The 25,688-nt window shown below is 35.3% G+C and overlaps 1 protein-coding gene across 5 annotated transcripts in view; it reads left to right on the plus strand.

Annotated features, from left to right (window-relative positions):
* The window catches only part of LOC110452910 (mediator of RNA polymerase II transcription subunit 24-like), a 43,876-nt gene that overhangs the window by 11,974 nt on the left and 6,214 nt on the right, over positions 1 to 25,688 (plus strand). For 2 of the 5 annotated variants that reach the window (XM_021501656.1, XM_021501658.1), the window contains exons 8-22: positions 500 to 613; positions 1,899 to 2,026; positions 4,116 to 4,202; positions 4,749 to 4,851; positions 8,762 to 8,809; positions 12,253 to 12,395; positions 13,530 to 13,650; positions 14,402 to 14,583; positions 15,659 to 15,758; positions 17,613 to 17,788; positions 18,934 to 19,165; positions 20,320 to 20,557; positions 20,960 to 21,021; positions 21,638 to 21,725; positions 23,835 to 23,909. In XM_021501656.1, the coding sequence (XP_021357331.1) occupies positions 500 to 613; positions 1,899 to 2,026; positions 4,116 to 4,202; positions 4,749 to 4,851; positions 8,762 to 8,809; positions 12,253 to 12,395; positions 13,530 to 13,650; positions 14,402 to 14,583; positions 15,659 to 15,758; positions 17,613 to 17,788; positions 18,934 to 19,165; positions 20,320 to 20,557; positions 20,960 to 21,021; positions 21,638 to 21,725; positions 23,835 to 23,909 (1,897 nt within the window). The remainder of the gene's footprint in view (positions 1 to 499; positions 614 to 1,898; positions 2,027 to 4,115; positions 4,203 to 4,748; positions 4,852 to 8,761; positions 8,810 to 12,252; positions 12,396 to 13,529; positions 13,651 to 14,401; positions 14,584 to 15,658; positions 15,759 to 17,612; positions 17,789 to 18,933; positions 19,166 to 20,319; positions 20,558 to 20,959; positions 21,022 to 21,637; positions 21,726 to 23,834; positions 23,910 to 25,688) is intronic. The other 3 variants (XM_021501657.1, XM_021501660.1, XM_021501659.1) reach the window with 2 other exon arrangements.

The raw sequence follows: 25,688 nt of genomic DNA on the forward strand, positions 1-25,688 counted from the left end.
TTTAGGTTTTTGACAAACTGAGGATATTTGTTATTTATTAGATGACCTAAACAATTTTGTTTTTGCTTAATAGTTTTGTACGAAATATATGAAATTTTGTTGATTTGTTGATTATATCTGCATAGCTTTTTCATGAATTTTTATCAATTTATGTTCTACTGTAGTAATGGAAAATTGCTTTTAAAGTTGTGGTTTTGTCTTTGAACAAAATAATCTATTAACTCATTCAACCCTACATGTTTAAACTAGACTTGCTGAGTCTTTGATTTGGTAATGTTCAAATGTGACTTTAGGGGTGAATGGGTTAAAAGTAAGGTTTTACTTACAGGTGTTACATGAAATATTATCCTCTTATATTTAAATTCAAACAAAACAAAATTTCATCAGTTCATGTTCACAGGAAAACGTTTTAAATTGTTTTTGTGCTTTGATGAAATATTATAATAAAAGTAAGGGTTTATTAACAGGTGTTACATGAAATATTACTTTTTTTACACAGAAACTAAATCGCTCCTACCTGTACTGCGAGCTGTTCCGTGCCTGTTTTATGGGGCTAGTGGATTCCGCAGACAGTCAGGAAGAACTCAAGTGGGCAGCATTTACTTATTTAAAGGTAATTTATCCAATCATTATATAAAAACTGTGAAAGTGGAAGTTTGGGGGCGTGTAAATATTCATGCTTTCACGTTGAGTAAATTTTCACAAAAAAAACCCTCGTGCGATTATAAATTGATAGATTATATAGGTTATAAATACGTATTTAGGATATATCGATTCTTGAATCATTGCCAACGTGAAAGATCTATTTAAAGAGTCGTAACGCAACAATTTGCAATGATATGACTCTTGTTTGTAATGTCATACTGTATGCCGGGAAATTTTCGTTCTTTGGCGGTAAAATCCATTTTCGCCCTATGTTAAATCGCCTTTAACATATAAATACTATGTACATTATGTTGTTGCCAAAAGTTCACTGTAATGATAGATTTGTCCTTATTATGGAGGGCGAAAATAGGCAAAATATTAAACTGGAATGAAAATTTCTTGTTTCACAGTATATCAGTAGCGTACAACATCAAACCTCTTGCAGATTAATGAAATATTTTTCAGGATAACAATATAGTATTGCTGTATACTTGGAACTTTTGCAGCAGTTTAATTTTTGCCTTTTTTTTTTTATTCATTACGACAAACATGAGTAAACAACATAATACATTGTAATTAAAAGTTGATTAATCGTTATTAATTATTAGTACACACAACATACAGTAATTATATGTGAAGAACAAAATTAACACTAGGCGAACATGAGTTTTTTCAGTGAAGGGAAAATATTTTACAAGGCAAGAAGTTGTCCGGTATACAGTACCTGTATCGTCTACAATGCCTTGTTAATCATGTGTAACTTTCCTTAATTATCCCTTGCAACAAAAGTTTGAGGGGATATAGGATTCCGTCTACATATATATGTACGCATGTTAAATATTCGTCATAGCTCAATCAACTTCATTTCCCAACGGAATTTCATGAAACTCGATGACAAGTGTTTGATATGACAATACCTTGAACAAGTTTGCGTGTGTCAGGTTACGACGTTGAAGGTCAAGGTCACTGTTACAATTTTTAGAAAAACTTTGTCATCACTCTAGCCACTTCATTCCTCAACAGAATTTATTAAACTTCATACAAGTGTTTGGTATGACAATGCCTTGAACAAGTTCGGATTTCTACGTTGAAGGTCAAGGTCACTGTTACTATTTTTAGGAAAAAAAAAATTCACTTCATTCCTCAAGGGAATTTCATGAAATTTATACATATTTATATTATACATAATGTGTGAATGTGAATGCGAGGGGATTTGTATCACTTGTGATGCCTTGTTCCATTTCGTTGTACAGCTGCCACAAGTGCTGCTGAAGTTTAACCAACAGGCTCCCGGACAGGACTTCGGTAAAGAACTGGAACAGGGATTTGACCTCCTGCTCAACTCTGTCCCACTTTTGGATCTCACTGATGTCAGACTCAAGTGAGTACATTGATACAGAATTCCTACCTCTGATCTGTTGAGCTGTTTAGATTTTAAATTAACCCTTTCAACCCTATGTTACTTTAGTAGACTCTACCATGCATTGACCTGGATGAGTTCATTATGGTCTACATTGGTGAAAGGGTTAAAAGAGTTTTTATATAAACTTAATGTATTTTACAACAATTATGAAACAAGTTATAACCATTTAAATGATTCGCTCTTGTTGGCCCGGATGTTGGCACTTGGGGGGGTGGGGGTGTTTTAATGTGGGAGGAAAGTGGAGAAGCCGGAGAAAACCCACATGATCGGCTGGTGACCAAATAGCTTTTCATATTGGATTAGGGAATCAAACCATGCTCGCCTTGGTGAAAGGCGAGCGCATTGTATCCACTGCGCCACCCGACCACCTAAACATTTTTTCTTTGATCCCTCGGGAATTTCCTTTACTTTATGTAATGGTAATAGCAGACTTTACAAATTAGATTTCATTTTGTTTAGTTTCAAAGTTTTTGGACAGAGTTGTTTAATATCGTTATGGAATTGATCGTGTCAGTGCAAACTAAAATCGGAGCTACTTTTGGATTGCTTAACAAGGTTTTTACAAGAGTGGAATTAGGATTTAGATAAAAATGATTAAACGTACAAATCTAAAAATGACTATACACACAGGATCTGTGCCTCTTGTACTCTATGTTTATAATAATAATAATAATATAAAACATTTATATAGTGCCCTATAAAATTAGTAAAATTACTCTTAAGGCGCTTTAGTATAGTATTTCTACAGTGTCAGTTATAGATATAGTAGATAAAAAAGGCAAACAAGTCAGCATTATACGATAAGTAACAAGACAATTATCTCAAAATGCATATAAATGAATATAGAAAGGGTGTTGTATACATGATGTCTGTGGAAAGAGCCAAAAATGCAGACGTGAAGTTTCATTATTGCATTATTGGCAGCTTTGTAACATAACGATTATTTGATCTCTAACAACCACAAGAATTACTACAATACACATGTATAACATATGAAGAGGTATTGTGATTTATACAGGAGCTATTTAGTACATATTAAGCTGTTGAAATAGTGAGTTATCTCCCATTGAACCGTCAGCATGTGCACAGTTCTCTGATTGTTTAATTGTAAAAAAAATTGATATTGACAGTGAAGGTTTATTATCGTTATTTCTTAGAAAGTACTGGAGGGATCTTCCTCAAATTTAATGTGCAGATTATAATACTCTTTGTCTGTTGTTGTGGACATTTACTTTTGAGACTGATCGGTTAAACAACATGGCTGACATGTGGCCATCTTGGATATTGACAGTGAAGGTTTGTTATTGCTATTTCTCAGAAAGTACTGGAGGGATCTTTCTTAAATTTGATGTGTAGGATCCCCTTGGTTAGTAATTATAAGCTGTGCATGTTTTGTTTTGAGAGTGATCATAAAAACAAGATGGCCACAGGAAGTACTTAACAGATCTTTCTCATATTGCAATGATCGGTTCTATTTCTTTCACATTAAATACATTACTAGTAAAATGTGAAACTACAAACTCATGTTGAAAGTTGTCTTTATACATAGCGGTTTGAAGTTTAGATCAAAAGATGCCTCAATGTGCATTTACTGTTAACATGACTTGATCATGCAGATAAGAGAAAAGATTGAGCTGACGCACAACTTAAGTAGGACGAGGAATAGTGATAAAGTTAGTGCCGCCGCTGGGGCTCGAACCCTTGGCTCTCCAGCCTGATGCTTTACCGCTGAGTTAAAGAGAAATTCCCAACAGCTGAAGCTTGTAAGGCAACCTTGTCAATGCACCTCTTTTACACTATTCCCCCTTTTTTTGAAAAACCAACCCAAATTCTTTAACTCCCTATCTAGGATTCTCCTACCTTGAACGGGGAGGGTCAACGGCACCGGTTTGTAGTAGGACGAGGAATAGTGGTACAGATAGTGCCACCTTTTACAGAACTAATGCGGAGGGTACAATGATGGTGCCAGGATCTTTCTGGGATCTCTTGTCTATGTCTCTTTTTCATACTTATTCCAACTTTAATTTTATTGTGTTTGTTTTCACAGCTGTGAGGCTTTGTTACAACTGATCCACGAGTGTATGAAATACGACCTACTGTCCCAACCACAAATAGAGCGTCTACTCACTCGCAGGTAAATATAACAATCTGAAACATTTTCTAATGAACCCGTTTTCAAGCAAGTAACAAGATCTATCTATCGGATAATGTATTATAAATTGTAATGTTGAAAAAACAATCTTCAAAGGTACATTTAAAAGAATAATACACTTTGATAATGGATTTTAGCTTGGCAGGGACTGTACTTAGATGATGGGGATCTGAAGTTATGTTTAGGCGTTTTAACCCGGTAAAGGCCCCAGGTTTAGCAGCCAAAGGGGAGAACTTCTGTTACAAATTTAAAACAAAATCTTCCTCTGAAGACCTGAAAATGCCCCTTTCACATGTAGAAAGATCTAGGCAAAAAGAATGCAGGATGTTGAATTGTCACATTCCTAAATATCTCCGAATAGGGTGATAAGAAGGGGCCAAAATTTGCTGCAGTGGTATATATATTTTGGGAAAACGACACTAACATTTCATTCTGTCAGTGTTTGTGGCTTTATATCGGCCACAATTGATCCGAGTCATCCTGAGAATACTACCAATACATCATGTTGAATTAGTAATTATATTCTAGACGGAATGAATCGGCCAAACCGGCGAAGAATTCCCAGCCCACAACTCAGCCGAGTGCTAGTCTAATCCTGCGAGCCGAGAGTACAGTGACAAGTATACTTAAGGTAAAATTTGGGCCTACTGGAGACACGGAGAGAGATCTCTGAGGGAATGACATTCGAATATCCTCATCTGTAAAAATAAAATATCCTTAAGTGAAGTCGGAAGAGCAGCATGGACTTCTCCTGTACCATAAAGTATTGTGACATGCCTCCGATTTAAAACTGTTCGTTTGTTTCTGAGATGCTACATTGTGATTGTCTTTGTCTGTTACATCCAGTAAATGATGCTTGCCTTCACCTTCGTAGATCGTATCTGATTGAAACATTGATGATGCAATAACGTAGTTTACGCTTTGGACGGAAAAGATATTTATAGCTCAGAGCTGACTGCTTCACATTTCTTTCATTAATGTAATTTGCTATTAATAATAATATAACAGCTTCTGTCGTTTTGATTTTATTTTAATGTTTTTGTTTTGTTTTTGTTTATTGTGTATATGATCCTATATACCGGTATATCAAATTTAATTTCACAAGTTATATATAGTGTCACTCTAAAATCCTAAGACTTTTGAAACTGAACACTTATGCCAAACGGAATCTAAGTTTTGAAATTTAAAGAATATATTTTAAATAGTTTTATGTTCAATTTTACAACTCCTTATGATTTTTTTTTCAAATTAGAAAAACTACATGCATGTGTGCATGTAAGGAAGATTTAGTTTTATGCTCTAATGAAGAAGATGGTCTCCTAGAAAACTATTATGATATAAAACAGTTATGGTAGTGTGTGGTAAATTTGTACCTTTATGCTATCTCTGTAATCTTGTTGGACGGTGAAAGGTAGAAATATAAATATATATAGTGCTTTAAATTGGTGGATACATTTGTAAACATTTAAACAACTTTTGTATGAGAAAGTTTAATAAAGTCAATATGTAAAAAGTCATATGAATCAATTTGTGAAGTACTGTATTTGCCATTTACTAGTGCTCGGTATCAATTTTTAGTACCCATTGAAATTAGATATATAAATGCCTCCCAGCCTGATCCACACCCACAATTATGGCTCTGGATTGCTAAAGTGGTAGACTATCTCTCCTCCCCCAGAACATGGAAACTGGGAGGATTTTTTTGGGAAAATTCATTGATGTAATAAATTTAAAAAAAATAATTGGATGATCATTATAACATTTAACCCTGAAGACTTGAAATCAGCAGTTTTACTTTTTATCAAAGCCCCCTTTATGACAACATTATTAGTCTGTCCTTCCTACATATGCTGCATTATGAGAACTCGGTTGAGTGTGAGGAATTTATTTTTTATTTTAAGTTATGCATTTATTTTTGACAGGTTTCCCAGCAAGGGATTTTAAATTTAAAGGGCAGTTTGGGAAACATCACAAGCTTGGTACTTAAACAGACCTAGTAAATGTCTTCTGATCAACGTCTGTGGCATAACTTACATTTTTTTTTTCATCATAGACCCCATCCCCATGCTAATTGTTTTTAAAGCACCCTCGGTACTAATCATGGTGAATACAGTACTGCCCGTTTTAAATCAGATTTTTTTTTTTTACAATTAAATATCTTGTTTTTCTAATAACCTCAGATTTGATAACTGATTAATGGGTTCTTCTGGACACAGTAGTTTATATTTTTATCTTATAATGGCGTCATTCCTTATCTATAATATTAATTTTTTTTTCTTCACTGTATGATTTTCATTATCTGCTCTTCTCAGTGTTTTGTGTGTTTGTTTCAGCCATAGCCTCTTTGTAACCCCAAACACTGTTGCTTGTACGGAGTAAAAATTGACCAATCACAGAGGCCGTAATCGTGTTACCCTTCATCAAAATTTAAAAAAAAGCAGCACTTGATTAAGTACCATCATGGCTATTGCAAAATGCAAAGACATCATTTATGAAGCTAATGCGAGTTTTGCTTTTTGGTCAAATCTAAAATAATGAAAATAAATCACTCGTATTGGAGTGTGTGAAAGTGTTGTAACACACACTGATTGAAAATTGGTATGGATGATGATACTGGATCATTGTACGATTAACAGGGTCTTTTACCAATTGAACATTCAGATAGTAATAACCAGTCTGGTGTAACAATTAAATTTCTGACAAGTAGAAAAATATTAATCCAAATCTAGGTATTTTTACTTATGTAGTTGAATAATTAAATTATCCTGAGCGACTGGAAAGATGCTCATGAAATTATTTAAATTTTGTTTTTAAAGTTCCAATTTGATTTATTAGAAGGTGAAATTAATTTCACGAAATAACACATCGTAGGATTTATTTTAAGACACCAATTTCTAGAGAAACATGAAAAAACTGAATATCTGTTTTAGATGGCATCGTGATGTCATACCATTGTCTCTATTGTGATGTCACAGCTGTCAGCTGTCATAGTGGAATGTTGCAAAGAGTCATAACAAGCTATCTATCTAAAGTCTGTACACCAGGTGATAGCAAATTTCTTCCCTTAACCCGTTCACCACTGTAGACCATAATGGACTCATCCAGATGAATGTATTGTAGAGTCTACTCCAGCTACCTAGCTAGGGGTGAAAAGGGTTAGTCAATATAAGACTTCACAAACCTTGTTTTAAAGTCCTAACTGTTTCACATGATGTATTATAGAAATTATTGTTAAACCAATATAAGGAATGTAAAATTTATGAAAAAACAACAACAATAAATTGTAATGATAAAGTAAAGAATAGCAAATTGATACTTGTTTAATCTGAACCCTGAATGTTCTGAAATTCTGCCTAATCTAACATAATGTTCAACTCCCTTTTCCTATAAAAAAATACCTGATATTCTGATATACTGTCTAATCAGATCAATATATTATGTCCCGACTGGTGTCAGATTAGACAGGTTAATCTGACCAGTATGTTAGGTCTGACAGGTTGTCAGATAAGACAGGTAATCTGATTAATATTTTATGCCCCAAATGGTGTCAGATTAGACAGGTAATCTGATCAATATTGTATGTCCCACAGGGTGTGGGATTAGACAGGATAATCCCATAAATATGATGTGTTCCACAGGGTGTCAGATTAGACAGGTTAATGTGACCAATATATTGTATTCTAGTGTGTCAGATAAGACAGGTTAATCCGACCTATAGACAGGTTTACAGCGTATATTGATCAAATTGAAGTCAAATGCTCTATGAAATATTGGATCTCAATATCATTTACATGGGTATTAGAAAGTTTTCTTATATATGATAGAATATGTGATTGAATTTAAGGGTATTTCAACTGTTAATCATAAACACTTTTATAATGTCAGTGTTTCTCCACCATCATGATGATCTATTCCTAACATGTGCAAATATGCTATTCATGTAAGATTTTCATGTTTTTTTTAAATATTTTAGTATTGCAACATATTGCAATAAAGTTTTCTCCCCCTAATGGCTGGCTCTAACTGTTACATCGTGTCAAACTGATCAAATCGGTGAGGGTAATATAAACATTTCAGCTCTGAAGTAATTTATAAAACTTCTTTGTATAAAGAAAAAAAAGTAACAATTAATCTTCCTCAAGTTATATAACACAAATTGATTGGTTCATGAGAATTGAGATCCCAATATAATATGTGAATCCCAATAAAATATGTGAATCCCAGTAAAGAATGTGAATCCAAGTAAATTATGGGAATCCCAGTAAAGAATGTGAATCCCAGTAAAGTATGGGAATCTCAGTAAAGTATGGGAAAACTTAGTAAAGTGTGTGAATCACAGTAAAAAAAAATGTGAATCCCAGTTAAGTATGTGAATCTCAGTAAAGTGTGTGAATCCAAGTAAATTATGTGAATCCCAGTAAAAAAAAATGTGAATCCCAGTTAAGTATGTGAATCAGTTATGTGATTGGTCAGTCTGTCTCTGCTGCACCCTGTAGAAATGCTTGTTTGCAGTGAAGTCCATTCATTTTGTTTTCTTTCAGACTCTGGAGGATAAGATCCGTCTTGACTGCTCCAGTAAAGACCGTAACGTAGGTTATATATACAGTGTACTAACAGTTAAACCTACACCCAAGTTTATTTTTGGGAATAGGATAAAATGATAATCTAACCGATGGGCTGGTGGATGGGGAATGATAGCAGTTTGTGCAGACTGATAGAATCTGGGAGAAATATCAACCCAAGGGTAAGGTTTTTGAAGTCTAGCACTTTGCAAAGCTCTATGCTAAACTTTAAAAAATATCATCTTGAGCGTTGAGATTTCTCTGTTTGCCTTACCGAGTAGTGGGTATTTTTCTCCTGCACTTTAATTCTACGTTGAAAATATATAGTACATGTATAAGTGGACACAATGCAGCACACCAGCATCAAAATTGGACACAATGCAGCACACCATCATCAAGTGTGCCTACAATGTGTGACATAGATGCTACTGTGGTTAAATTAGGGCTGCAACGATATATCGCAATATTTTGATACATTACGGTACACCTTCGATATTTTCAGGATTTTGTTGTTTCTGAATTAAGTCTACTCATCGGTTCCAACATGGCGAGTATCAGCTGCAGCTCGGCTTGCACGTGGAAAGACCCATCTTTCAAATTGTCCAACACTCATCTTATTGAGTAAAGATTAGGAAGAACAGAAGAAAGGGGAAATTGAGAAGGGAAATCAAGGGCTGGGGAGTGCTAGAGGAGCAAATATGATGTAATGAACTTCAAAAAGAGGGGGTTGAAAAGAGGAGTACAAGATTAAGACCGGGGAGGGGGTAATTATAAGTACAATGCCAGAAAGCTGGTGAAAAATATAAATATTAAAAAAAGAAAATGGCTCAAGAACCTTGGTATTAAGATATATCCCTCGTGTATGCTTGAACTACTTGTATATCTATGTTTTAAGGTGTTTTCATGTTTTCATTGTTTCCCATGGTTCTTTCAATTTCTGCATGCATATATATGCTAGCTTGAATTTAATCCATTAATAATAATGCGAGTCAGCTACATGATGTTAAGGTTTGAAACCAAACATTTATCGTATATTTCTATGTTAATTAGTGCATGACTTTGTATCCTTTTGGTTACTGTATTATGATGTGTGATCTTATTATATCTAATCTATGTCTTCTGGCATATAAAGTTTTGGAAATGGTAGCAACCACTGTACACTGCTTAGCATTTTGTACTAAATTATGTCTGTGCTTAAAATTCAAAACTAAAAAAAAAAGTAAAAAATCTAAAACACAAAAATATATAAATGAATACCTCTACAAAAAAGAAAGGAATGAGTTAAACTTAAAAAATCCCTTAATCAAATTATGTATAGTTTTCATTTTGTCGTGTTTCATTAATGATAAACAGAAAATTTATTAATTTTACTTATATGAGACACATTATAATTTATTCCTATGAGACACATTATAATTTATTTCTATGAGACACATTATAATTTATTTCTATGAGACACATTATATGAGACACATTATAATTTATTTCTGTGAGACACATAATTTATTTCTATGAGACACACACATTATAATTTATTTCTATGAGACACATTATAATTTATTTGTATGAGACACATTATAATTTATTTCTTTGAAACACATTATATGAGACACATTATAATTTATTTCTATGACACACATTATAATTTATTTCTATGAGACACATTATATGAGACACATAATAATTTATTTCTGTGAGACACATAATTTATTTCTATGAGACACACACATTATAATTTATTTCTATGAGACACATTATAATTTATTTGTATGAGACACATTATAATTTATTTCTTTGAAACACATTATATGAGACACATTATAATTTATTTCTATGACACACATTATAATTTATTTCTATGAGACACATTATAATTTATTTCTATGAGACACATTATAATTTATTTCTGTGAGACACATTATAATTTATTTCTGTGAGACACATTATAATTTATTTCTATGAGACACATTATAATTTATTTGTATGAGACACATTATAATTTATTTCTTTGAAACACATTATATGAGACACATTATAATTTATTTCTATGACACACATTATAATTTATTTCTATGAGACACATTATAATTTATTTCTATGAGACACATTATAATTTATTTCTGTGAGACACATTATAATTTATTTCTGTGAGACACATTATAATTTATTTCTATGAGACACATTATAATTTATTTGTATGAGACACATTATAATTTATTTCTTTGAAACACATTATATGAGACACATTATAATTTATTTCTATGACACACATTATAATTTATTTCTATGAGACACATTATAATTTATTTCTATGAGACACATTATAATTTATTTCTGTGAGACACATTATAATTTATTTCTGTGAGACACATTATAATTTATTTCTATGAGACACATTATAATTTATTTGTATGAGACACATTATAATTTATTTCTTTGAAACACATTATATGAGACACATTATAAAATAACTTTCCTTGTGTCTTTCCTTGTATGGTGTAACATCTATTACATTATATTTTTTGTATTATTCGTTGGCAACCTTTCCCTTATAAACTGCAACGCTTCAAAGCAGCTTTTACTAACAAAAAATCTTAAAACCTTTTTCATGTATCACTTTCTTATCATTTAGATTAATTACATAATTTTGCCATGATTATCTTTTAAAGAGCTGAACATTGAAGTTACTTTCCTACTTATTCAAGTGCCCCTTGAAAGTTCAGATATTTATAATAAAACTGTTATTTTATTAATTCTAAAGATAGAATTAGCCTGACATTTGCTGTGTCTTAAGATGTCTGATATAAGCTTAAGGCATACAGGTGAAAACAACTGACCTCTAGAAATTGTTGTAAAAAAACATTTCAAAATGAAATAATTAATTGGAGCTGATTATGAACTTTTACAGGCGTAATTATATTTATACTTAATATGCCATTCTTGCTTACTGTAAAAAATGTTTTATAGTCCGAAAAATAGAAATTGGTGATTTATGAGGTTTTGGTCGCATTTATAGCAAATAATTTAGCAAACTATTAACACACTATTCAAATGTCACCACTGTTTGATAAAGAAAGTAAATTTAATAGAGACAAGGGTTGGCCAAAGATTGTAAGATCTTGAACTGAATATATTAGTCATCACTCGCTTTGCAATGCAGCATGTCAGTGAAAGATTAAAAATTAAAAATCATAATTAAAACAATTCATCAACCAATTTAACTACTTGTAATTTTACATTCCCTCCAAAACAGATAAAAGATTTTTTTTAATATAATCTTTGTTATAAAATTACGTACTTAAATTAGTGTGAGTACCTAAATCAAATTTGTGGATAAAATTATTCTGATGACTGTTGAATTAACTCATTCACCCCTGAAGACACATTTGAACTCTTCCAATTCAAAGGATGGAATAGTTCATTATGAAATTGCAGGGGTGAAAGATTTAGGCCCCTTTTCTCTGTTGTAGACTCTGGACGCCGACTGCTCCAAGAACCAGGACGCATTGATGGGCGTGCTTTGTCAGATGTTGTCTGGGAAAAGCTTCGAACTCATCTTAGCCGCAGCAGCTGCAACCGGAGAGCTTCAGAGTTTTGCAACCAAACTTATCAAGTAGGTTAAATATGTCTTGTTGTCATTCGATGAAATTATGTGAAAAAGACATGAAAATGTTTGGTTAGAGGGAAGACAACCCTTGGTAGCACAATCAGTCTCATTTCTTCTTTTAATGGATGCTTTCACTTAATATTCTGCAGATACAACTATTTTTAGCTCACCTGGCACGAAATGCTAGTTGAGCTTATTGTATGTGGTGTGTTGTCCGTTGTTCGTCACCTTTTTCTTTGAACGACATCTTCTTAAGAACTGGAGAACCTAGGGCCATGGCATTTGGCCAGTAGGTACATTGTATCTGGGACAGAGCGCTATAAAGTTTCCTCAAATAGATGACCTTGACCTACTTTCAAGATCACAGGGGTTAAATATGTAAAACCCTTTAACAAACTTCTAACCAGGAGGCCCAGAGTAATAATACTTTGCTTATAGGTACCTGGCATGAATTGCTATAAAGTTTAGTCAAATAAATGACCTTGACCCACTTTCACGGTCACATGGGTCAAATATATAAATATCTTTAAACAGCTTCTTCTGTAATACCAGAAGGCTCTGGGTGATGATATTTGACCATAAGCATGCTGGGCAAGAGAAGTATAAAGTTTCATTTAGTCTTGAACATTCTTAAGCCAAGGAGACTCAGTAATGGAAATATTTGCAAAAGTACTTTGAATATTTTCCCCATGATTGCTCAAATATTCAGGTGAGCGATTCAGGCCCTCTGTGCCTCTTGTTCAAAGCTTATATTATCTGTGAATACATGAAAAACAATAAACATTAGTGCAAAATATTTTTCATTTGAAGGAACGGATGTGGGATTCTTTTAAATCAAAGGGTATATACTATTTGAAAATCTGTTAAAATGTGTGATTCCAGTTCTGGGGATAAATGCGGTTAAATCTTTTATTTTTTCTATTTCAACTCCCACAGATGATTGGGTTTAAAAAGCTGTTACAAAAGTTTTGTTCACTTCTCTGGATAACTTGTTTCAAAAGCTGTTACAATGTGTATTCTTGCTCCCTCGAATAAACTAAAAAAAAACACCCACTGTTACAATGCTTGTGTTCACTTCTTATAGGAAATGATGTGTTTGGTAAATTCCTTAATAGTTAAAATCTGTAAATTTACTTCCAGAATAAATGAATTTGCGAAGCAGACTCAGGGTGAGGCCGGGAAGGCGGCTCAGACTCGGGTACTGCTGTTTGATATCTCCTTCCTCATGCTCTGCCACATCACACAGCTGCACGGAATAGAGGTATCTTTTTAGAAAATATCTCGTCTTTATTTTCACTGCCACATTTTTTTTTTATTTTTATTTTTTTAAACAAGTAATACAATTACTATATTGTGATGATTACTAAATAATATCGAGACAACGTAATAAAAAGTTGAACTTTTCCTTTTAAATTGTGATGAGAGCATGAATACAATGAAACACTTTTATATTGGTTACGTGTGCAGATATAATAATATTATTATAATGTATCAGTCATAATATTATTGAGAATAAAGTAAGCAAAGGACATCTGATATTGGGAGTTAGATTAATCAGTTAGATATTAATAATATAGGCTGAGTTTATATTAAACAAAAACAGGAATTGAAAAACTTATTTTCACAATCTTTCGAAAAGATCTGTTTCCTTTGTCAAGCAGAGAGTGCAAATGACCGGTGTCTTGACCCTAAACCACTGAAAACAACTCACTAAGCCACGGCGTGCTGAATCGGTAAAGTCAGCTGTCAAAATTTATAGAGACATTTTACCCATTTGCCCTCTTATACTGCAGGCAGTCACGCGTACAGGTAACATGTTTACCCATCTTCCCCCGTAGCTCACAAAATAAGTTTTGGATTCCTGTTTGTGTTCGAAACAAACTCAGCCCTTGAAGAATATCTGATTTCAGTTTTGTAATGAGAAGAAAGGAACAAAAACACATTTTTTTCTGTTTGGTGTTGATCTCTGTTAGCTACGTTAAATATGATGTCTCTTTGTAAGACTGGAGCAGATTTTTTCGCAGATGATATCGATGTCGCCAGAGTACGCCGACTCTTTCTTCATCCAGTGGGCCCAGCGTTGTCTGCCTGAGGATGGCAGGTACAAGTGTGTGGATAACTACAGTGGTACTGACCAGGCAAAGGTTGACCTTCTCCTCAGCCAGCTGACCAGAGGCGATGAGATCAAACAGAGGTCAGTGTAGAAGTCAAGTAAGGGTCTTAGAAGAAGTCAGACAAGGATCAATGTAGAGGTCAAACAAGGGTTTAAATAGAGGTCAGACAAGGATCAATGTAGAGGTCAAACAATGGTCAAAATAGAGGTGAGACAAGGACCAATGTAGAGGTCAAACAAGGGTCAAAGTAGAGGTAAGACAAGGATCAATGTAGAGGTCAAACAAGGGTCGAAGTAGTGGTCAGACAAGGATCAATGTAGAGGTCCAACAAGGGTCAAAATAGAGGTCAGAAAAGGATCAATATAGAGGTCAAACAAGAGTCAAAGTAGAGGTCAGACAAGGATCAATGTAGAGGTCAAACAAGGGTCAAAATAGAGGTCAGACAAGGATCGATGTAGGGGTCAAGCCAGAGGAAAGTGAAGGTCTAACATAAGTCAGAATAAGTGTTAAACCTGGTTCAGGGGAGGTAAATCATGGGTTATATGGTATAGATCATACTAGAGTTGAAATCCACATGCTAGCAATCTGTATTTAGCTTGAATGCTTTTAAAATGACTACAGGATCTGTGAATGAGTTTTTAACGTTATTACATCTAATCACAGTGATGCATATGTATACAGTATAACCTGTCTAAACCGGCCCCTGTCTAATCTGGATCCCGCCTAATCCGGCTGTGATTTGTGGTACGGCATATTTCCTATATCATCATAGTATTTAAACCCTGTATAAACCGAACCCTGTCAATTTCGAAAACCGGCGTTATTTCACAAAAGTTGGCATAGTAATCTAAAGCAAACACATTCTAAACAAATTAGCGCTATCCAATGTCGGTCACCCTTCCTTCATTTGTGCTATAAACTGTATATTTTGAAAATTCTCTATTGTTTATGTTGACACACTTGTATACAGATCGTATGCAAAACACTACATTTTTGTATTTTCAAAAAATGACATGCCGACCCTGTATAAACCGTACACCTGTGTAAACCGGTCAAATAGTTTGGTCCTGGTGACATTCGGTTTAGACAGGTTATACTGTACAAATACTGATCTAGAACTGTTTCAGTATCATAAGATGATGTTTGTTGTTTCAGTTCAACAAAATGGCATGAAATCTGCCTGAATGCTCCGTTTGCCATTCAAGAAGTGTTGTTTGCCTGGGAGCATGGAGCTTTGGGCTCAGATAATGTTAAGGTAAGGGTCTGATTGCTATTGTGGACAAGAAATAGAATACAATAAAACAGGAATAATACAAACAAGCTTATTTTGAATTCTTGATTTTAAAGTCTTATAGTAAATAATTTGGAATGTCTGCATCATTAATGTGCTTAATAACATAAAAACTTTACAGCAAAATAATGCTGTAAGGCAGACTATATATACAGCAAAATAATGCTGTAAGGCAGACTATACATACAGCAAAATAATGCTGTAAGGCAGACTATATATACAGCAAAATAATGCTGTAAGGCAGACTATATAGAGCAAAATAATGCTGTAAGGCAGGCTATATATTATATTGATACAGCAAAATAATGCTGTAAGGCAGACTATATATACAGCAAAATAATGCGGTAAGGCAGACTATATAAGCAGCTAAATAACGATGTAAGGCAGACTATATATACAGCAAAATAATGCTGTAAGGCAGACTATATATACAGCAAAACAATGCTGTAAGGCAGACTTATTTTGAGGCATTTGAGAGTTTGTAATTAATATGCTGTACTATACCATTATCTGAAAGGAATTCACTCTTTAGGGATGGACATTAGTTGTATTTGATCTAAATTTACATGTTGGGTGGTGTCATCAATGAAGCGGTAGATGCCTACCCCTCCAGAACACCTGGTCTTATTTTACTTTTACTTTTTCAAGGGAGGCCATGTCAGTCTTTCTTTTTGTTCATATTTTGCCCTAGTTTTACCGATTTTGAGTTTGAATTATAGTTTTGGTGCTCTCTTGTATTTTTTTTAATGGCAAGAGCAGAATTTAAGAATCTCTTTGCCCAAAACAGTAACAATGTATTGGAAAAGATTTTCATGCATGACTATACAGGGTTTTAGCCAGGTGTTTATAGGGTCAGGTACAGGGACCCATTCCCAAATGCAAAAATGAATCTGTATTTTCCCAATTTCTAGTTGTTGTATGTACATCTTTCAAGGTATTACCGTCCATGAAGGAGCATTCAAAATGCATAAATTACGAAAATTTGAAATTGAATAAACAAAAACACTGAAAATTGATGTGTTGATTTATTGCTATAAATTTTACTGCAAGAGACAGCTTGAGGAAAACATTTTGCTAATCACATTGCAGGTTTTATTTTTTCCAAACTTACAAAATTTTCCTAACTTGTACATTTGGTAACACTGATGATAGTTTCTAGTTTTTGCTTATTGACAATGACATTTTCCCCAATTCCTGCTCTGGGGCCTTTTCCCAAAAAAATGATGATTTATTTCTGAATGGAAAACCATAGATTACAGTTTTTTATAAAGAAAAGAAAAAAAAAGATGAAATAATACAAAAAAAGACATAAACAACAAAAGTTATGAGTGTGAAAACGCAACAGGGGGCCAGTCTAGGTTTCAAACCCATCGGTCACTCAGTCAATAGTGGGACAAAGGAACCAGTTGAACTTAAAACGTTAGGACACGTTTAATATGTACATTGTTTGTTGTCTTGCCACCACAAAGTAGCGGAAGCGAGACTAAGATGTATAATCCGGCTACGGCCGCGGCCTCAACATGTTATTTTTCGTTTAAGTTAGTTTCACTGAAAGTATAAGTGCTCCACCAACCAAACTTGGACCATATATGTATCTTAGGTAATACATCTCAACTGATGCATCAAATGCTGCCTACATTTTATGGTCTATTGACTTTGTCAGCATCTGAAACTAGAAGTCCTAGACGAACCAAACTTGATATGTGCATTGATGATCAAAACGGGGCACAGGCAAGACGTAAAACTTTGATACTACATATTTCCAAACTGATGAATCTTGTTGAAGATCAAAGTGATAGATTTGTGGTGTTTGTTTAGGTGATACTAGAGAGAAGTCAGAGTCGTATGTGCAGTATTCCGGTGGTGATGTCTGCCTGGCTGTGTAGCTATATGAACACAGTGGGAGATGATGCCAGAGAGAAACCCTTACAGATGCTACAGAGACTACAGGTCAAGATCAGCTCTCCTGACCCGGAGATCTATTATGGAGAGAGGTGAGTAGTTCTACAGCTTAGGGTTGTCCTGTTTGGCAGTGGATAACAGCTCAGAGGATTTAGACAAAATTTGGTCTGGAGAGTCTTTGGCCAAAGGGTTCTCAATTTGGTACGAACAGAGGGTGTGGCACGTACACCAAGGGGCAGAGGGCGGGCCCAATAGGGGAAACAGGAAAATCTTTTTCCTTCTGTACAAATGAAGGGATTTAAACCAAATGTGGTCTGGAGCATCCTTGGGGTAAAAAGACTCAATTTTGTATAAACTGAGGCTGTGATGAAGTGCTACCAATTCAAGTTTGTTCAAATGAATGATCTTTACCCATATTCAAGGTCACAGGAGTCAATTGTCTTTAAAACATTTAAACAAATTTCTTGTGACTTACCAAAAGCCCCAGGCTGATGATATTTAGTCAGTATCATAAAGGGATGAAAGGCATTTGTTCAAATGAATGACCTTCACTCATAGTTAATGTTACAGGGGTAAAATATGTTGAAATGTAAAACAATGTCTTCTGAATAACTAAAAGGCCCAGGGTGATGATATTTGGCTAGTAGAATGCAGGGATGAAGGGCTACCAGGTTTTATCAAATGAATTACCTTGACTCAAATTCAAGGTTCCCGGTGTCAAATATGTTAAAAAAGCAGCTTCGGAATAACCAAAATGAAATAAGTGTGGTGATGTATTGCCAGTAGCTATATATAGCCTGCTCAGATGAAAAGGTAATAAGTTATATCATGTGAATGACCTTTACCTTCTTTCAAGGTCACGTTTGGTCAAATGTGTTTAAACTTTTAAATGACTTCATCGCAATAAGCAAAAGGTTTTGCAAAAGGCAAAAGCGTAGAAAGTATATTCAACTGAATGACCTTGTTAGACTTTCAAGGTCACAGGGGTCAAATATGTTTAAATCTTTTAACAGGTTCTTTTGAATGACTTAGTCGTAGATACTGATATTTTGCCTGTAGCGTATTTTAGTCCACTTTTAAGGTGGCAAGTGATTAATACCATTGAGCGATGCAGGCCCATTGGGCCTTTTGTTGGGATGAATGGTTTTGTCTAACTTATGTCTCAATTTTGACAAGAGTAGTACACTGTGATGAAAAAAACCCAATGTCAACTTTGATTCTAAACAATTCTGTTTAGGTCTCATTTGATGGGAATCATACTCCGAAAAATGGTGAATGACATTCTACCGCCCCACATAAAAGACACGTCGATGCAGTTTATTCCTCCCAATGCCGTGCCCAGCGCAGTCATGGAGAAATGTCTGAAGGGAGTGATGGCCAAAGGCTGGATAGACCTGAGGAGTGTTCACACTCTGGAACAGCTACTCAATCTGTGTGGATCGGACTGGTTCTGTGATCGCGCCATCTTGGTATGTCTGTGTGATCGATAGCAATCTAGAATGCACAACCAATAAGGTTAATGTAAGGAGATGGACAGGAATTAGGTATGCACACACTTTCAATGAGTTCTGTGACTGGCAATGAGCTTGTTACATTTATGAGTCATCAGTAGGGCTGCAACGATATACTACGATATTTTGAATACGGTACGATACACAATATGTTTTGGGAGGCTATGATACACCTACGATATTTTTCCGGATTTTGTTGTTTCTGAATTTTAGTCTTCTCAAAGCCGTTCCAACATGGCAAGTGATTGCTCCAGCTCGGCTTGCACATCGAAAGATGTGAATTGTGTGAAACTCTTAGAGTCCTGCCCATTTTCGATCAAGTCTATTTCCAGTTATATTAATACTGCCATTAAAAATTTGCAGCACATCTTTTTCTCTTTTCTTCTACTGTTATATGTATATTGTGATACGTATCGTATCATAACCACAGTATCGTGATACACATCATATCGTCGTGATAATGTATCGTTGCAGCCCTTAAGTCATCAGAATAAAACCACTGGAGAAAGTGTTACCATAGTGACACAGACAATTTTCGTGTTCAAATGGTACGCTCAGAAGACATGCGTACATTGTTCCCAAATTGAATGTGCAAAATGATTTTCACCTGGATTGAAAAATAAACATTGTTAACTTTTTCAAAATCTCGACTAACACAGTCTTAGGTCATGGATGCAGACCTTGTACATTGTGGATATCATTCGCCACAAAAGGCCTGCTATCCTTGCACTTAAAATAATCAGCATTATATATAGGAAGACATCTACTTATAGCCTGAAGGTCTTTGGAAAATAGAAGATTTACAACGGTGGGGTAGAAAAAAAATCCTGTTGTTCTTGTGTGTATTCATTCAAATAATAGTGTAACAATGATCCCAGTATCCTGATCATTCAAGTATTAATTTCATGTTACAAGCAAATCTGTATATGCAGTAAAATAGTAATTTTTCATTGGTGGTTTACACTATAGTAGCTGTCGCATCAGAACAGCTCATGTGCACAATTCAAAATGATTCACAAAATGCTGATCAACCACAAAGTTTTGCATCAACAGATTTATTTGTGAAAATTAGCTTTAAAAAATGTTTAACAGAATGGAATTATCTTTTTCAGCACATGTTGAATAGCTCTCGGCTGGAAGACCTGACCCAGGCTCTGGGCCTCCTGTTTGCTGTGTTTCACCTGGACTTGGAGCACATCACATTGAGTTTGTTATTGCACACTGTACCGAAACTACTCCAGTCTGCCGACAAACAACAGCTCCTGACAGACCCACGAGGCTATATCCTGGCCAAGGCGTGCGTCCTGTGTATTGTAGCTGCACAGACTGCACGCAGTGTGGCAGGCAAGGGTGAGTACGCTTCCATTATTACTGGCGTGTAACAGTAGAACGGGTGTATCTTATATCTTATAATCTTCCGCTTTCATAACTCTTATTGTGTACAAATTTTGAGTTTGTCAATCATTCCATTTAAGAAGTTTGCTGTATCACACAATATTTTTATCACTAACTCATTCACCCCTGAAATTTCATAATGAACTTTTCCAACCTTTGAATTGGGTGAGTTCAAATGTGTCTTCAGGGGTGAATGAGTTAAGATGGTTTGAAAGAAAAAAATTAAAACAACATCAGCTATAATGTGGTCATTAATCTGGAAAACTTATATATTTCTTCAAGAATAATTGCAAAGTCTGAAAAACATCATCAAAATATTATATTATATAGCACTGTTCCTTGTAATTTCTCTGACAGCCACCATGTCCCACACCAGAAGGGGCTACAGCAAACGCTCGCGGAAGGAGATGGAATTGGAGGTATGATCAAGAAATAAATCTGTATCACCTACTTCACATTTGAGAACGCAGGTCAGGAAAGCCTAAGTTTCCTCTGGCCCTGATGGGGAAATTTTGAACGATTGAAAACCTAGGTGTCAGCTTACGGTATTAAGCAGCGGTTGGTGATGATGAGGGTGGATTTAGATAAATAAATAACCAATTTAATGATAAATGTGAGGTAGGTGTTGTGTAATAGCAGATTTTTATTGTCAGCACCTCAAAACTAGTGACAGATAATTCCATGTATTGATATAATGGTGCGCTCTGGCCCCACACAGGACATCTATCTGTCAATGTGTCTAAGTCCGGTGTCAGGGCTATAGTTTCAACTTTTGGCAGCATTACAGGGATCCTAACCAATTCATCACTGTAGACTAAAATGGACTCGTCCATATAAATGTATGATAGAGTCTATCAAAGTTACCTAAGGGTGAAAGGGTTAAGTCCAGAAAAAAATCATGTTTCAATTTTTATGAAAATTTATATTAAATACGATTATGTGTTCCATTTTTGTAAATTTGATATGTTTTAACTAAAAACTAGGAAATGATTGTTTTTAATTGATGCTATGGTGTTTCTTATATAAAAAAAAAAGAGTCTTGATGAACCGGACTCTCGCCCTGTAAAGAGGATGAAGACAATGGAACCACAACTCACTCTCGACTCTGAGGGATTTAATCTGGGTAAGTTATAATTGTGCTATTTGCAAAATATATAGTATCTCACTACATAATTACCAATGGGCCGATATCTACATATTGACAAAAAATAGAATACCCATACACTGATAGAATTTAGATAGCATTCTCTGGTTACAAGACCTGGGGCCTGTTCGTCTATGTGGAACAACCTGTTTTTAGCTCACCTGTCCGAAGGGCAAGTGAGCTTATGTTATGGTGCGGAGTCCGTCGTCCGTCCGTCCGTCCGTCGTCCGTCGTTCCGGCATCAACTTTTTACTTTAAACAACTTCTTCTCAATAACCAAAAGGCCCAGGGTACTGATATTAGGCCTGTAGCATGCTGGGATGAAGGGCTACAAAGTTTGTTCAAATAAATGACCTTGACCCACTTTCAAGGTCACAGGGGTCAAATATGTTAAAATCTTCAAACAACTTCTTCTCAATAACCAAAAGGCCCAGGGTACTGATATTGGGCCTGTAGCATGCTGGGATGAAGGGCTACCAAGTTTGTTTAAATGAATGACATTGACCCACTTTCAAGGTCACTGGGGTCAGATGTCTTAAAATCTTCAAACAACTTCTTCTCAATAACCAAAAGGCCCAGGGTACTGATATTGGGCCTGTAGCATGCTGGGATGAAGGACTATCAAGTTTGTTCAACTGAATGACCTTGACCAACTTTCAAGGTCACAGGGGTCAAATGTCGTAAAATCTTCAAGCGACTTCTTTTCAATAAGCAAAAGGGCCAGGGTACTGAAATTGGGCCTGTAGCATGCTGGGATGAAGGATTACCAAGTTAGTTCAAATGAATGACCTTGACCAACTTTCAAAGGTCAAAGGGGTCAAATGTCTTAAAATCTTCAAACGACTTCTTCTCAATAACCAAAAGGCCCAGGGTACTGATATTGGGCCTGTAGCATGCTGGGATGAAGGGCTACCAAGTTTGTTTAAATGAATGACATTGACCCACTTTCAAGGTCACAGGGGTCAAATGTCTTAAAATCTTCAAACAACTTCTTCTCAATAACCAAAAGGCCCAGGGTACTGATATTGGGCCTGTAGCATGCTGGGATGAAGGGCTACCAAGTTTGTTCAAATGAATGACCTTGACCAACTTTCAAGGTCACAGGGGTCAAATGTCGTAAAATCTTCAAACAACTTCTTCTCAATAACCAAAAGGCCCAGGGTACTGATATTGGGCCTGTAGCATGCTGGGATGAAGGACTATCAAGTTTGTTCAACTGAATGACCTTGACCAATTTTCAAGGTCACAGGGGTCAAATGTCGTAAAATCTTCAAGCGACTTCTTTTCAATAAGCAAAAAGGGCCATGGTACTGAAATTTGGCCTGTAGCATGCTGGGATGAAGGACTACCATTTTAGTTCAAATGAATGACCTTGATCCACTTTCAACCTAATGTCCTTGTTCGACAACAAGGTCAGAGGCGTCATATGTTTAAATCTTTTAATAGGTTCTTATGAAATCTTAAGATTACAAGTGTTAGATTAATAACAGGTGAGCGATGCAGGCCCATTGGGCCTCTTGTTTAAATGTAACATTTTTGGGTAAGTGATGACATCACATGCATTGGCACCCTTCCATGGCGTAGACTTGCACAAGTCCAATATTTTAGAAATTATCAAGAAATATCAAAATCGCACTGAATGTAAATATAAGGATTGAATCCTGTTGTGTTGACGTTTATGGGGTATAAACCTCAATGGGTCTTCAGACAAATTTGATATGAACTGCCCAGAAACCTCAATACAAAACAAGATTCAATCCTTGCATTTTTATCAACCGATTGATGATCACCTTCTATCACTTTGATTGGTTGAAATCATGAACTGTCCGAGCAGTAGCCTTCGATTTTTTGTTCATTCTTTCTGCTGTACCATAAAAGATGCTTCAATTTTACAAACGGTTAGCATTGCCAATACTTTGAAATTGATTAACATCCACACCTGAAATTTCATAATGAGTTATTCCACCCTTTGAATTGGAAGAGTTCAAATGTGTCTCCAGGGGTGAATGAGTTAAATTCTAAATAAATCCACTAATTCCTGTTGTATGTTTTAAGTAGTGCTGTGAATATTTTCCCCTTTTGTTTCAGATTTTTTGACCGCTAAAGATGATGGAGAAGCGTCGCCTATTATAGATACTAAGGACCCACTCAACAAGGCTTTAGGTAGACGACATTAAAACAATACCAGCTTGTGAATATGTTTTGTTTTTTTCCCATGCCAAACTTTGTTCATTTTGACTCCCTATATCTTCTAAGAGTTCGAGTACAAGTGCTTTAGAGTGAATACGTATCTTTCTTTCGTTTTTTTATGTGTCCAATTTTGTTGATTTTGACCCCTTATCTCATCTAAGAATTTAGCTTGTACTTATAAATAAAAATGTTCAAGTCAACATCTTATTAAAGTATTAAAACTTTTGACAATTTTGGGATGCTGAACATAATTCGACAAGAATGAATTACTTCCCTTTGCTCTACTTTCAAAAAAATTGTGAGTTTTCCAAACATTTAAAAATCTGTACTTTATTATTATACAGTGTTTATCCTCTTGAGTATTCAATACTGATTGCAGTGGTGTTTTAGGTTGGCATTCAAAGCATGAAAAGTATAAGGTTGCTTTCGCATATCCCAGTTGAAACAGTTCAGATGGTGCAGATATATTCTGCAATGAAGGAACCCACTTGGACTGAAACTGCGCTAAACTTAAAGACAGAGCTAAAAATGCACAGTTTAAGAATTGTTTTTTCACAAATGAACAACAGTATATCAAGAATAATACATGTGCATTTTACCACATCCTAAAGCATACAGACATACTGACATAATGTTTCATGCAGAAATAATATTGATGTAAATTAACAAGAGTCAGCATTTTAGTTTCGTTCAGGCATGTTTGGACCCCTCAATACGCACATGCTGAATTTGCCAGACATCAGCCTTGGTTCAGATCTGAGCTACAGTTGGATTCCATACACGAAAAGGGCCTTGTTCTTTTATTTTTGTAATATATTTTGACTGGTCAAAAATGGAAATGGAAGATATTTTTTGTCAATCAATCTAAATGTTGTTTTGTAATCTGAAATCCATTTTTAGGTCACCTGAGCTTTGCTCAAGTGACCTATTCCAATCCCTTTCCGTCCGTCGTCGTCCGTCGTGCGTTGTGCGTCGTGCGTAAACTTTTACATAATCAACTTCTTCTCAAGAACCAGTGGATGGAATTTTTTCAAACTTGGTCAGAATCATCCTTGGTAGATGAGGATACCAAATTGTAAAATTGGGATTCCTACCCCAACCCTTGGGGCCAGGGCGGGGCCCCAAAGGGAAAATTAACCAATATTTCAAAAATCTTCTTCTCCAGACTCAGAGGTATTACAGTCATTTTCTCTGCATGGATGGAAAGATCATCAGGGGCTTTTTTTAAATTGTAAATTTCAGGACCCCCGAGCTCTCCGTTCTCCCTTGGGAAGGGGGGTAAAGTTTTTTATAGTTTATATAGGGAAATAACACTTTTGGGTATATTTTGACAATTTTCTGTTGGAAATTATTTTTACTTGGTCAAAATCATCCTTGGGGGAGGGAGATGGTTTTAAATTGTAAAATTGGGATTCCTACCCCAACCCTTGGGGCCAGGGCGGGGCCCCAAAGGGAAAATTAACCAATATTTCAAAAATCTTCTTCTCCAGCTTCAGAGGTACTACACTCATTTTCCCTGCATGGATGGAAAGATCATCAGGGGCTTTATTTAAATTGTAAATTTCAGGTCCCCCGAGCTCTCCGTTCTCCGTTGGGGAGGGGGTAAAGTTTACTATAGTTTATATAGGGAAACAACACTTTTGGGTATATTTTGACGATTGTCTGTTGGAAATTATTTTTACTTGGTCAAAATCATCCTTGGAGGAGGGAGATGGTTTTAAATTGTAAAATTGGGATTCCTACCCCAACCCT

This window comes from Mizuhopecten yessoensis, unplaced genomic scaffold (assembly GCF_002113885.1).
Source record: "Mizuhopecten yessoensis strain PY_sf001 unplaced genomic scaffold, ASM211388v2 scaffold6971, whole genome shotgun sequence".
NCBI classification, from domain to species: domain Eukaryota; kingdom Metazoa; phylum Mollusca; class Bivalvia; order Pectinida; family Pectinidae; genus Mizuhopecten; species Mizuhopecten yessoensis.